This window comes from Cebidichthys violaceus, unplaced genomic scaffold (genome assembly GCF_023349555.1).
Source record: "Cebidichthys violaceus isolate CVI_PGR_0920_01 unplaced genomic scaffold, fCebVio1.0.p SCAF_1, whole genome shotgun sequence".
NCBI classification, from domain to species: domain Eukaryota; kingdom Metazoa; phylum Chordata; class Actinopteri; order Perciformes; family Stichaeidae; genus Cebidichthys; species Cebidichthys violaceus.
In genome coordinates, this window is record NW_027176262.1 from 95053 (window position 1) to 110103 (window position 15051).

The window sequence follows — 15051 nt, forward strand, 5'->3', positions numbered from 1 at the left end:
TGTGCCACGGCCCAATTTAACCCCGTGTCCCCAATGCAAAGAACGCACAGAAAAAAATGCTAAAAAGGTCTGTGCAACGTCTTAATTTGAGAAAGTACAACAATATGACAAAATATTTTGTAGAAAAAAAGACATTTTCATCATTATAGGTGGAGTGGGGATCTGATTAAGTCCTTAAAATTGCAGTCTGTCTTATGCTCTATGTTAAACAACACAAAGTCTATGAATGATTGACTCATGGGATACCTGGAATATCAGTGAAGGGTTGCATGATGATGAGTGTGTGGGTGTGGAGCAGGGGCGGGTGTCTTGGAGGCTATTTAAAAGATGCTGACTCAGCTTCCCTAGTATCATCACAGTCAACCATGGGTCTCCCCGGGATTCAGATGTGGACGTGGACTCTTTGTGTTTTCTTCAGCTGTGTGGGTCGAGCATTGGCAGGACCGTAAGTTTACCTGAAACTGTCTCAGAAAAATAATAAGCGTGTTTTTGATTTAATTGAACATGAAACTTTGCTGCCAGTTTTGGAGTTTCTTCCATATCAGATCCAATAAGATCTCTACTGTTTGTTTCTGTGGCTGTAGGCAGTACATGGTGGCCATTCCTGCGACTCTTGAAGCTGGGGCTGAGACCAAATTCTGTGCGAGTCTCCTGCAGCCCAATGAGACTCTGGTCATGACCGTCACTCTGAAGTCTTCAGAGGCGACTACAACCCTCCTTACGCGGACGTCCAACACAGAATTTCATATCTGCACTCAATTTAAGGTGAGCTCTCAAGATTTAATTTAATGAATTGGTTGTCCCAGAATGTTAACAGGCAGTATGGGTTAAAATCACAGAAGCTTAGAAAAAATATGTTAGTGTGAACATGTACAATATATGTTCCATTGGCATAAATGAAACAAGTGACAATAGCTCACATGAAAAAAGTTACGTTACCACATAACACTCAATTTAAAGTGAGCTCTCAAGATTTTATTTATTTGCTCATTTCCACAACATTCATAGAAAATGTGTTGATTAAAATACAACATTAGAACCTCAATGGGATTACGCAACACATATAGTACACACACAGATTTATAAACAAAAGCACACAAAATATTCCTGAATTATTTCTTCAGTAAGAGAGAGTAAGAGGTTCTCACCGTGTTCGTAAAATATGTTTTGTCACAGGTTCCTTTAGGGCAGAATGAAGAAGTGCAGAATTTTGAGGTGGAGGTACGAGGCGACACTTTTTACTCAAAAGAAGTCCGGAAAGTCCTGATCAAAGTTTATCATCCAAAGACATTCGTCCAAACAGATAAACCAATCTACCTCCCTGGACAAACAGGTAACCTTGAGTTGATGATCTATGATGTTGTATACAATATGGTACTATACTGTAATATAGACAGATTTCCCTTTAATAATAATTGGGATGTGAGTGCAACACAGGGTAGAAAATAATGCACCTTGCTTGTTTGGAGTTAAATGAATGCAGCAGTCATCCTTACTTTCCTGAAACTTTTTGTATTTTATGTCACATGTCAACATTAACTCTCACAGGTAGTGAGAAATTAATAGTGTGTGCTCTCAAGATTTGATTAATTAGCTTAATTCATTGAAAATGTGTTGATTAAAATACAGAGAAATTAATTGTGTGTGCCCCAGAATTTCAACAGGCAGTATGGATTAAAATCACAGATTAAAAACGAAATATTAGCGTGGAAAACTATTGTGAGCATGTGTGAAAAAAATAAACATTAGCTAATATGAAAAAAGGTACATTAGCATAGATGTAAAAAGTCACAATAGCTCATAGAAAAACAATAGAAAAAAGTTGCGTTAGCATATATGTAAACAGTAATGTTAGCATACATGAAGAAATAACATTAGCACATGTGAAAAAAGGTTAAGTTAATATATATAAATAATATTTCCATTCATAAAAAATGTGTACCTCAGCATTTATGAAAAAGTAGCATTAGCTTATATTAAGCATATAAGTTAAAGTAACATTAGCTCATATGGAGAACTTGATGCTAGTATGTATGAAAAATCAACATTAGTTCATAAGATAAAAGTTAGGTTAGCATGTATGTAAAATAACTTTAGCTTTTATGGAAACAATTAGGTTAGCATATATGAAAAAAGTTACGTTAGCTTATATGAAATGTTCGCTGTTTTATTGCTGCACCAGTTAAGATATCATATTAGTTATGTTACACTTTTTGCAATATTAATATAAAATTGTAACTTAGTATAGTATCTTACTTTTAGATTGATGTTTTTCATCATCACCAGTTTCTGTACAAAACAATCCATCACCAATTTAGTTTAAAATCCAAGACTGTGACCAGGTTATTAGATACTGATAACTAATAATGAGCTGAAAGGGAGGTTTTCCACTCATTAAATTTGCAATATTTGCAGTTTTATGGCAGACAACAGAGGGAATAACGTAAATGCTAATAGCTAATGATTCTCGCTTTTACTAACTTGTGAATTCAACAGTAATGATATCATTTCTGAGCAGTTTTACTAGCCTGTTAGGATGTTTAACACTGCTGTAAAAGAGCTGCAAAAGCTTCATGTTGAATAATCTCTCTTTATTCCTCTCAGTGCATTTCAGAGTCATCACACTGGACTCCAAATTGAGACCTGCCAACGGGCTGGTGAGAGTTTACACAGTCTTTCTTTTCTTTAGATCTCATTCACAAAACCAGTGTTAGTGATACTGTTAGATAACGGTGCAGGTTTTAAAGTTATGTAATGAAGTGATCGACATCGATGTGCTGTGGGTCAATAGTACAGCCACGGCCCTTTAGGTAAAACTGAATGACAGAGACTTTGAGGAGTTTTTATGTTAATGTAGTCCCACGTTTTATATTTACAAATCATGAATAAAGAGCTGAAGATTGTGTTTGCAGTAAATCTATGTGGATTGGGAAACACCACTGATTTCTTATTGAAAAATGTTGTGCAGTTTTTTTACATTCAGCTGAATTCATATGGACTCTGATGCAAACCAGCTTTAACAAATCTCCATTTTATTTTTATTTTGCAGTACAATATCATCGAAATTGAGGTAAGACTAATAGGAAAATATCCACACTTTAATACACAATATATTAGATTTAAAAGTTGTTGTTTTTAACTTTGATCTGTAAATGAATACCTTAAAGCAAGATGGTCCAGTTCACTTGTTTGTCTTTTAGAAATTCAACATGTTGATTTTCATAAAAACACCAACTGCTTTATAATCTGTGATGTCAACATGTGAGAGTAAATCCAAAACTCTACGAGGTGTTTGACAGAAAACATTTTTTTTTGAAAATCCTCTTTTACAGTCTGCATTTTCTTTCTTACTTGTAATTGACTGTTAACCTTCTTAAATCAAGTTCATTTAGTTTATCAAGTTTAACGTCACTGCATGAACTAGACAAGGTAATGACAGCTAGTAAGTGGACCTTAAGTTAAGATGTCTTTGTCCAAATACATTAAACTTGATTTAAAAAGGATTTGATATTAATAATATTATATATACTTTTTTTTTGCAGGAATTTCTCTTTGCATATTTGCAAAAGACAGAATACACTGATATCAATATATTTGTAACTGGGCACTAATATTAGGCTAGTAGTTTCAAATAGTTAATTAAAGCTGCAAGCAGCATTGATCGGGTCCTCGCAACTTCACGCACGTCGAGGGTACTGGCAGGACTCTGGTTGACGCGGCAATGCATTTCTGTGACCATCATACACTGCGTGCACAAGTTAAACGGTATTTCCTGCGTCAACCAGCAGCGTAGCAAGATCATGTCGCCAGGTCTTAAGTCTCAAATGTTTTGAGTGTACCTCCGATACAATCATAAATGTAAGCCTGTTAAGACCATTAAGAAAATGAATGTGCGTGAATTTGCTTCAGTGTTTGAAACATAACAGACTGTCAGTTTACTGGGATGGGGTTCAACTCCCTGCAGTGTCCTGCTGATTGTATTTGGACTTGCATGAAAGTTAACAGAACAGTAGTGTCATTTGCTTTTACTTGAACACTTTAATTTAACACTGTTTTCATTTTAAGCTCTTCTGTAACTTTAGATTATAGTGTGAAGCATTCATTGTAACACTTAACCTGATCCTCATGTAGAAGCTCTGGACTGATCATTTATACTAATGCCCACTGACATGGTTTGAGAACCACTGTTGTCTAACTTTTGCTCTCCAAGCATCTTAGTTTGCACATATTTAGATCAGAGATGTCTTTTTCTCATAGTGTGCCCACAAACCCTTTTAATAAGTTCAGTGTTTGGGCCGCTGTAATTATAGAATCCTGCTTAGGTTCGTGCTTATCAGTAGGTTGCGCTATGACTATTAGTTAATATTGGTATGCAGAAGTCCTAAAGTCATGACAGTAATCAAGCATGTCAAGTTTGGGATAGTTTTGACAAAGTACAGTTGAGTTACAACAGCTTGATGGATGATGGCGAACCATGTAAAATGGCCGCCACACCACATCCACGTTGTTTGATGAAACCTAATGCTTTCAGTAACTTTTAATCACAAAGGTCTTTAAATTGTTCTGACCAAATTCTAAGTTGATCTGGTTAATTCCCTTGGAGGAGTTCACAGTACAGCACCTGGAAATTGCAAAAATAACACGAGAAATTCATACAAAATTAAAAATGGCTGACTTCCAGTTGGGTTAAGACCCCTAAGACTTTTTTTATGTGATACATATGCTTACCAAATTTTATGTGAAACGTACTGCGAGGGCTTCATCGTCAAAATATTCTAGGGGGGCGCTATTGAGCCGACTTGCCACTCTGAAGCATTAAACTCACATCAGATAACTACATTCAGGATTTTAAATGTGTGACAAGTTTGATTATGTTTTGAGCATTTTTAGCCCCTCAAAAACACCTTCGTTTTTCATAGCGAAGAATGCGTCGCCACGGCAATGGCCTTTCACGAAACATCAAAAGCTTCATGAACTGGCATTATGAACTTCTTACATTTGTGTTAAACTAATTTGATGTTGATACTGACCGAATCTGAAGTCAATCGGAGGAATTTGTTAAAGCATGGCGCCTTGAAACGGTCAAAAAACGTCATCAAATTCAAAATGGCTGACTTCCTGTTTGGTTTAGTGAATAACTCCAAGAGGATTTTTTGTACGTCCATCACGTTACACATACCTACCAAATTTCATAGAGCTAGGTGAAACCCAATGTTGGGGCTACTCAATAGGGGGCGCTATCAAGCCAATATTTCATACCGCAGCTGGACACCCCAATCAGACAGCAATTTTCGCAAAAACTGACTTGCGTGCCAAATTTCCAAACATTCCCAGTATCCCAAGCACCTTTTTGCGATGAAACTGGCAAAGTAATAATAAACATTAGAATAACAATAGGTCCTCCGCTCCGACTACGTCGGTGCTCGGGCCCTAAATAGTAGGAAAACAAAGAGTACACATGCTGTGCGTTCCAATACCTTTACTACCAGTATGTTAGAAGACGTAAAAGTGTGATTTGAAATGCAAAATACAACTTTACACCAAACTTATGGCCTAGTTTCTTCTGCCATCTCATTGAAGGAGAAGAAGAAATGAGGTCCTTATGTTTGTCATAAATTTATGTTCTTCACATTTACTTTTATTTGACAGGATGTTGACGACAACCGGATTGGACAATGGCTGAATCAAACGTCCAACAGTAAGATATTGCAGCTTTCATACGACTTGAACTCTGAGGCCCGTCAAGGGATGTACCAAGTTATTGTGGCAATCGGGTCGGAAAAAATTCATCACAACTTCAAGGTGGAGAAATACGGTAAGTTCCTTCTTTTTTTTTACTTTCCATTTCAATCCATTTGTAATGAAGCAAGAATGCTAATAAACACATTTTGTCCCCAGTTTTGCCTAAATTTGACGTAAAGATAAATGCATCTGCTGAAGTAAGTATCGATCAGGAGGAAATCAAAGCTGAAGTATGTGCAATGTAAGTAAGCGCTCTTTTGCGCGTTACACTCTTAAATAATTCTAAAACTGGTCCAGTTTGGTGAGTGAATGAATGTCCTTCTCATCAGGTACACATTCGGACAAGCTGTTCCAGGCAGTGTTGAAGTTGAGATGTGCCGACTTCTAAATTACTACTATAGGAGGACTCCAATCGACCCTGAAGATCCGCAGGGAATCCCTGACGTGGTCGCCCCATGCCACAAGGAGACAAAGCAGGTACGGTTGCTATGGCTACAGTCTCATCTCTGCTATAAAAAAGGTGCATATAAGGGTTGACCCAGACAGCAGTCTTCAGCTCTTAAAAAGTGAAGTCAATGGTGAAGTTTCTTAAAGCCTGCATGGTTTAAATAAGCTTCAGGTGGTTCCTCAGGTGTCGTTGCTGGGGCCCCTGGACATTTGTGTGAAAGTGTGTGAGTGTATTTACATGTGTTGCATGTGTTTAGTATGCATACATCAACTTTTAAACATACAGTTTAAAAGTTGATATATTAAGGAGTAACAAGGGTGTTAAAAGGGGTAAGTTTGAAATGCCCCTTTGTTTTATTTCATTGTATTTGATCTTATTTCATTGCTCGTTCTAGACGGACAAAGCAGGCTGCGCCACGTTTATCTTCACAATGTCAACTTTCACAAGAATTTCGCAAAAGGCGCTGCGAGATGACCTGCGGATCCGGGCCAAAGTGGAAGAGGAGGGCACAGGCAAGTCATATAATATTCTATATCATATTTATATGTGGAAAAGAGAGAGAGATTTACACTGCCGTGTTATGAAACAGTTGTTGTAACGTGGAGGCTTCTTATACAGGTATTTCACGCGAACAAGAGCAGAGAATAAGGATTTCATATGTCGTTGGTAAGCTGTCCTTCACCGACACGCCCAAGATTTATGACGAAGGCTCAAACGTGGAGGGAAAAGTAAGAGCATGTGGCCTTCACTTCTTTGTCAGGATTTTAGACGCGGTGTATTCTCTGTGATACGACTCTGTGCTTCCAACAGATTCAAGCGGTTCATTACAACAACACGCCCATTGCCGACATGCCGCTGTACCTGTTCGAGGGTGAAAGCTGGTCAACACGCCGGCTGCAGAATCTCACGACCAACAGCGATGGAGTCGCCACTTTCTCATTCAGCACGACTGAACTTAAAGGGGACATCCAACTCCGCGTAAGTAAGAAGTAGCACTACACTGGTTTCTCAATATGTCGGACGGTGCCGTCATCGTAGCAAGTAGCCGTATTGGAAATGTTTGCAGTGCCAATAGAGAGGCAAAGTCCCGCCCCTTCCGGTGTTATCAATGAGACCTAATTCTGGAAAGAAAATATGAATGGTAGTCAACAGCGAAAGAAATATATGTTATTGATCCAGTTTGAATTCGGCCATTAACTACACATAGGATGTTTGTCAATTTAAAAGATAATTTTGATTGTCAAGAAAGTCTCAGTTTGTCGTAGTAACATTTAGTTTCGTGTGAAACCACTCAGTGAGCAACATCTTCAACTATGTATGTCCCCAACTAACATGGCCGTTAGCTTGGCTTACTAGCTAGCTAGCTAACTTAGCTATGTTCCAAATGTGACGTTTTCAGCATTACATTACAGTCATTTAGCAGACACTTTTATCCAAAGCGACTTACAATAAGTACATTCGACATAGGTATTCAAGAGAACTACTAGTCATCAGAAGTCATAAGTGCATCTCCTTTTCCAAACAAACATCTATCTAAGAGCATGAAGCTGAGCATAACTCAGAGCCAAAGTACAGTGCAGAAACAAACAAAAACAGTAAGTGCAAAAAGTAATACAAATACAATAAGTGCAACAAGCTAGTATGAATACAATAAGTGCTAAGTGGAAGGCTCATGGTAGCACTTCCTGAAGAGGTGGGTTTTCAGCCTGCGCCGAAAGATGGGCAGCGACTCTGCTGTCCTGACGTCAGTGGAGTTCATTCCACCACTGTGGGGCCAGGACAGAAAACAGCCGTGACCGGGTCGATCGGCCACAGGGACCTCTGAGCGAGGGGGCAACCAATCGCCCCGAGGCAGCAGAGCGAAGTGGTCGGGCAGGGGTGTAGGGCTTGACCATGGCCTGGAGATAGGAAGGAGCTGTTCCTTTTACTGCCCTGTAGGCTAGAGTCTTAAACTGGATGCGAGCTCTTACAGGTAGCCAGTGTAGAGAACGGAGAATGGAAGTTGTATGGGAGAACTTGGGGCGATTGAACACCAGGCGAGCTGCAGCTTTCTGGACAAGCTCCAGAGGTCTGACTCTCCAACGCCGGGGCTCCGGCGAGTAGTGAGTTGCAGTAGTCCAGGCGGGAGATGACAAGAGCCTGGATGAGCACCTGCACCGTCTCGTCAGTGAGGAAGGGCGAATCCTCCTGATGTTGTAGAGCAGGAATCTGCAAGAGAGTGTAACGGATGAAATGTTTGCTGAGAATGACAGTTGGTCATCCAGGGTCACACCCAAGTTCCTCGCAGTCCGAGTCGGCGTCACCACGGTATCATCAATGGTGATGGACAGGTCCCGGTGCGGGCAACCCTTCCCCGGGAGGAACAGTAGCTCGGTTTTGTCCAAGTTGAGCTTGAGGTGGCAGCGATGCGTGTCTCCACTTGGGTGTCACCGGAGGAAATGACAAGACCAGCTGGGTGTCATCGGCATAACAATGGTAAGAGAAGTCATGCGAGCGAATAACAGAGCCCAGAGATGTTGTGTAGAGCGAGAAGAAAAGAGGGCCCAGGACCGAACCTTGTGGAACCCCTGTTGTCAGCATGCGTGGTTTCGACACTGCCCCCCTCCACGAGTGCAAGGACTCCTACAGGAGGAAGCTGGAGGCCAAACTCCAGCAGAACAATGTGAGGGAGGTGTGGACCGGGATGAAGCAGATTACTGGCTTCAGGGTTGGAGGGAGACAACCAGGGTGCTCCCTGGAGAGGGCAAACAATCTAAACTGTTTCTTCAATAAGTTTAGTTCACAGCCCCCATCTGTCTCCTCCACACACCTCACCTCATAAACACCTCTGCTGCCATCTGGCCTCAACGACTTCCGACCAGTTGCCCTCACATCTCATGTGATGAAGGTGCTGGAGAGGCTCACCTCCGACCGCAGGTGAAATCCACTAGACCCTCTGCAATTTGCATACCAGCCTCATGTGTTAGTGGACGACGCCATCATCTACCTGCTGCATTGAGCTCAGTCGCACCTGGATGGAACCGGTGTCTCTGTGAGAATCAGTTTCTTTGATTTTTCCAGTGCATTCAACACCATCCAACCAGTGCTGCTGAGTGAGAAGATGCGGGTGGTGGGGGTTAACAAGTCCACCGTCTCCTGGATCACTGACTACCTCACAGGCAGACCACAGTTTGTCCGACTGGGCCGTGTGCTGTCTGACACGGTGGTCAGTGGTACTGGAGCCCCACAGGGAACTGTTCTGTCTCCCTTCCTCTTCACCTTGTACACCACTACAATACTCCAATACAACACGGGGTCATGCCATCCGCAGAAGTTCTCTGATGACTCTGCAGTGGTCGGTGTATAAGGGACGAACGGGAAGAGGAGTACAGGGCGGTAGTGGAGGACTTTGTGGAGTGGGCCAGTAGAAATCACCTGCTTCTGAACGTGACTAAGACCAGAGAGATTGTGGTCGACTTCAGGAGGAAGACGACGGCTCCAAAACCGCTGAGAGTTCTGGGAGAGGACGTGGACATGGTGGAGGAGTACAAGGTCCTGGGTGTCTCCATCGACAGCAGACTGAGCTGGAAGGCCAACATCAACGCTGTGGAGCCGGAGACACCAACAGACCTAATAAACTGGTTAAGAAGGCTGGCTCCATCATTGGCTGCAAACTGGACAGTCTGGAAAAGGTGGTGGAGAGGAGGACACTGAAGAAACTATTATCCATATTGGATAACCCGGATCACCCTCTCCACCACCTACTGCAGGGACAGCAGAGCACTTTCTCCAACAGACTGATCCAGCTCCGCTGTCACAAGGACAGATACCGGAGATCCAAATGTAACGTTATCTTACTTTAATCTCTTGACGTGCAAAATTATCTTTTAGATCGATAAACATCATACGTGTAATTTATGAACAATTCAAACAGGATCAAATAATTGTTTGTCTCTCACCATTGACTACCATTGCTATTTTTCCAGAAACTAGGTCCCATGGTGGTCAAACGGGAGGGGCTTGACTTATCTCTAAACCTTAACATTCACTTTGTTTGTAAAAACTTTCTTCTGCCTCTATGAGCTCCTTTACAGAGTTTCTTTTCTGCTATCTAGGTCAGCAGCTTGCCGACATATGGCTACCCCGGTTACAGAACGCCGTACTACGAGGCTGGAGATCACACCGTGTCGTTGGTCCGACCTTCAACTCCACACACTCAAACAGTCAGCTCCCTGAAGGTGAAGCAGAATAATAACCCACTTCCATGTGACACAGAAGAAGAATTCACCATCCAATACGTTGTGGTAGGAGAAGCCCAGGGCTCCGTGGATGTGATGTATCTGGTGAGTGAAATATGAGAGACAATGGGGGGAAGATGGTTTTACAATGACTTTTAACATCTGATAACTGACATCTGGCTCAAAGAAAACACACTTATGCCCTTTTGATACCAGGTTTCTGAACGCATCTCTACCTTCTGATAACATAAAACACGAAAGTCTCTCACTAGAGCTAGTTTGTCCCTACCCGGGCTTCCGTAGAAACATGGCGGTGCAAAGATGGCGGTGTTAGGGTTTCAACTCTCTCGCAGACAAAGGGTGGCCGCATGTCTCCTACTGCTGCATCTTTTGTCAGCAGAGCAGAGCCAAAAAATCAGCTGGTCCAAGTTAAAATCAAATCAAAAGAATTAATTAGTACAGAAGCTAAGCAATTACAAACTGAAGTACACTATTAATAACAAAACAAACATATTAATTTCATGAAAGTGACGCCCCGTCCGGGCCACGAGACAGATACGTATATCTTCATCATGGTCAGGAGAAGGTCTGAATCTCTCCTGGGATTTGCAGTTCTTTGTCTCCCAAGAGTCACATTCCTCAGCCTATCGATCTGCTCCACGATTGGCTGAAGTCTAATGGCTCTTGACCCATTGTCCTGGGCAGACACATCAGTCAACTACGTATACTTCCCCCGCATGTTCACACCTTCTGACGTTCCTCAAACCCCCCTCACAGACACTCAATATACATTCAATGCATGAAATGACCACACTCCCTGGTTCAAAACTTCTACAAGCAAACATATTATATAATAATTATACCTTTGGCTTAAACCTTAAGTAAACATTGACATAAAATATCCACCACTAGCAGTGCTTCAAAACATATTAGGAATGCTTCTAAACTTTAAATTCCTCACAGTGGACTCTGTAGAAGACCACGTCCGCTCCCTTTGAAGATATAAATGGCTCTTTCTAAGCTAAATAATACATAACAATTGTTAGTTTCAGGTGATTAGACAACTGATTAAAACACAGTTATGACTATTGTTTTCCATTGCTGCCAATTAATCCCCCTAAATGTTACTCACTGTTTTGTCCTTTAATAACAGCAGACAGCTGAAATCTACCGTTAAATTAGTTTCTTTCTACATTATTCATTGTTTTGCAGGCCTTATCCCGAGGAGTCATCGTCATGCAAGGAGTTCAACGGGTCGTCGTGCAAGAAAATTCAGGTGAGCAAAAAATAAAATTACCCTTTATAGCTAGCAAATAATTCTGTTTTATTGTTGAATGGAGGGGATGGTGGTTCATATATGAGTTGGTTTGTTTGTTTCAGTGAATGAGGGCGAGGTGTCCTTTAAGCTGATGGTGTCTGCTCACATGGCTCCATACATCCAAGTTGTGGCATACGCCATCCTCCCCAGTGAGAATGTGATCGCCAACAATGCAGACTTCCCCGTCGAGAAATGTTTCGGTCACAAGGTCAGTGTGAGCTCAAGATGTCACCGTGCTCTTCAATCAAACCGTATATTAAATATATATCAAATGTAATATGGGAAATGTAGATTTAGTGATAAACTTGAATAAATGCAGTAGTTTGAAGGAGATGTTTTCACATGAATATAAAATAGATATTAGAAATGATTTATTCCTAGCTCTAAACAGATTATAATACATCATGAAAACTACTCATGACAAGATATTGTTTCAGTAAAAATACAATCTTTTATTTCCTTATCATGTGAATTGCCTGTTTTCTGCACAAAAAAAAACGTTAGTTGACGATAACAATGTAAAAAGATATAATTAAAAATATTTGACAGTTTACATTGACTTCAGGATGGCTGAAATCATTCCTCACAGTTGCCATACCAGTGCTTTGCCCTACAAGAAGCATTTATATTGACATTTTAGGAAAAACAAATAAACCGTGATATTGATATTTTGCAGGCGATGCAGGTGCGACTCAATGAAAAGGCCAGTAATTTAGAGTAAAATACACATTTGTGTCATGTTGAAAAGATCATAGCTTGTCAAATACGCATAATTATGAATCCCACTGCTCTTCTTGGTAATACAGTGTAGCTGGTTGTGGCGGAGACAATTGGTTAAGGTTAGTAACTCGACTAGTCAGGGTCGGGATAGCTCATCGGTCAGAACACTGGACCCCCAAAAAGTCAGGTTACGGTACCTCGGCGAGCACGGGCGCCAAATCCTAGCGCTTGAATGCTGCCAGGAAGAGCAGTGAGATTCATGATAACGCCTCATCCACCACTAACTGTGTCTTTTCTGTGTCAGGTGTCCCTGGAGTTCTCTCCGTCCTCGGCCGTCCCAGGAGAGGAGACCACCCTGCAGCTGACGGCCCAGCCCGACTCTCTGTGCGGTGTGAGTGCCATCGACCAGAGCATCCTCATCAAGGAGCCGGGGAAAAGTCTGGACGCAGACAAGGTACCTGCTGGAGTCAAACCACAAATCCATCTGCATTTACTTCATTAACGTCATCAGCTTTTCCTCCTGTCATGGTCAATCTGTCTTCCATTTCTCCCTCTTGTCAGTCGTCCATTATACATTTTGAAAATGGAAAAAGTTTAGATCACATATGTGACGATATGAAGAGTCTGCCTGAAGGATAAAGGCACTGTTTAGACAAATGAAGTTCCCTAATTGTCAGATCTTTAAAGAACAAATGTTTTAATGTTTACAGCTTTGAACCATGCCTTTCCTCTTCAGATATTCAACCTGTTGCCCGTCTCAAAAGTCTCCTACATTCCATATATGGTTGAAGATTCCATGGAATGTTTGCGCGTGAGACCGAGAAGATACATTTTGCCGATGCCCGATGTGCAGACAGAGGACGCTTATACGACTTTTGCGGTACAAACGTGAATGCACAATATCTTTGTATTGTTTGTTGTAGTATGTTTTGCTGTTGCACATTTCAGTTGACGCCTGTATGTTGTTGTATTATCTAGAATGTGGGGATGAAGATGGCAACAAACTTGCTAATCCGAGTGCCTTCGTGCCTCAAGTACAAAGGAAGAGAATTCCACCAGGGCCACAACTATGGTGACTTATTTTGTTTTGTTATTTTGCTCTATTAAGTGACACATTGCTGAATATTTACCAGCATTAAAAACAGGTTTTTCTCTGCTTCTGATGGATTATGTTCTGCTTTTTTTTCAGGTGTTAGTTACAGGTATCACGCTGTTCCCAGCATAGCCAGAATGGACACACCAATGGTTGGTGCTGCAGGTCCCGCAGGTTCCGCAGGTTCCGCAGGTTCCGCGCCTGATAACTCACCAATAGAGACGGTCCGGACTTTCTTCCCTGAGACCTGGATATGGGACCTGGTGGAAGTGGGGTGAGCTTTTTTTGCACCACAGTCCTTCTCTCAGACCTGATGGCTCTGAGGACGCTTAGGAAAATGTATTAGTTCACCAGGGTGCACAGGCCACGCCACCAGAGGTCAGTCTCTACCATAGACACGCATTGGTTTGTGGACTGCAGTTTTGAGACCTTGGGTACATCCCAAGGTCTCTTAATTGTCCTTTCTTCGCTCCTCGTTTGAACCGGAAGTTGTTCTGCTCCGCCATATTGATGGCCGTCCCGATGCTCTTATTTGTGATCGGAGGATGGAGGATCGTGGAGCGAGGAGGGATCTCCGAGGAGCCATGAGCGAGGACACACGAGAACAGTCTTGCAGGAAGTATTTTAACGGCCGAAATGCCCCCTCATTGTTCATCAGTTATGTGATTGGACACTGCAGCCGATCGGACTGACTGGAGTTTCATGCCAGAGTGAAGACGGATCAGATTAAACTGTAGTTTATATTTGATATGTTTTCTGATTCAGTATCTGGTTTAAATAGATGTTCTTTGTAGACTGAACAACAAAAAGACCACAAACAACTTTCTTAATTTATTAGAAAGATTTGTCTTTTCATAACCTGATATTTCCCTCAATAACTTTTATTACGGAAACAATTAAAGTCAAAGAGAGCTGGAGAGACAAAACACTTTTCACATCATTGATCATCATTTCATTCAGTCACGTGAGGCTGATCATTCCTGAGTGTCTGTTTGATGAGTTTTATCATTTAAGTTTAACCTGAAACATGGAGCCTAATAAATTAATTCCAGTGTTCAAGAGAAACCATAATCATATTCTGGGTTAATTAATAATCACGTCACAGTCACAATATCAAAACGTACAAACGCTTTATATAATTAATATAATATAATTATATAAATAAGACAGAAGTCGGTAGAAATCGATCCTGCCCTTATAAACAGAACACAGTTTGTTAAAGAGGCAACAAAGAAAACACCTCTACATTGATGATTACTGTGTGTCTTTATTAGTTATTAGTATTATTAGTTACTATTATTATACTATTATAAGTACAGTGATCATGTGAACAGACACAAAATTATCAAAAGTCTCTCCAGCTGTTAAAGCCGACTGACAGCTGTGATCAGAAACAGCGCTTTAGAGGAAAGGACGTCTCATGTATCTTAAAACATATTTCCTCATTTCCTCTCTCCTCGCATGGTTTCCTTGCGTCTCTCCATGCATCCCTGATGGGAGGGACTAAGACACA

General features: G+C 41.3%; 1 protein-coding gene across 1 annotated transcript in view; it reads left to right on the top strand.

Moving 5' to 3' along the window:
• The first annotated feature begins 361 nt into the window (after nt 1-361).
• LOC137866237 (alpha-2-macroglobulin-like) overlaps nt 362-15051 on the top strand; it is a 29800-nt gene continuing 15110 nt past the window's right edge. The window contains exons 1-18 of the mRNA XM_068702053.1: nt 362-445; nt 585-765; nt 1177-1333; nt 2605-2657; nt 3050-3070; nt 5650-5815; nt 5899-5983; nt 6072-6219; nt 6585-6702; nt 6809-6918; nt 7001-7168; nt 10285-10512; nt 11620-11683; nt 11788-11933; nt 12750-12899; nt 13182-13325; nt 13424-13517; nt 13635-13812. Of these exons, the coding sequence (XP_068558154.1) occupies nt 366-445; nt 585-765; nt 1177-1333; nt 2605-2657; nt 3050-3070; nt 5650-5815; nt 5899-5983; nt 6072-6219; nt 6585-6702; nt 6809-6918; nt 7001-7168; nt 10285-10512; nt 11620-11683; nt 11788-11933; nt 12750-12899; nt 13182-13325; nt 13424-13517; nt 13635-13812 (2291 nt within the window). The 5' untranslated portion in view covers nt 362-365. The remainder of the gene's footprint in view (nt 446-584; nt 766-1176; nt 1334-2604; nt 2658-3049; nt 3071-5649; nt 5816-5898; nt 5984-6071; nt 6220-6584; nt 6703-6808; nt 6919-7000; nt 7169-10284; nt 10513-11619; nt 11684-11787; nt 11934-12749; nt 12900-13181; nt 13326-13423; nt 13518-13634; nt 13813-15051) is intronic.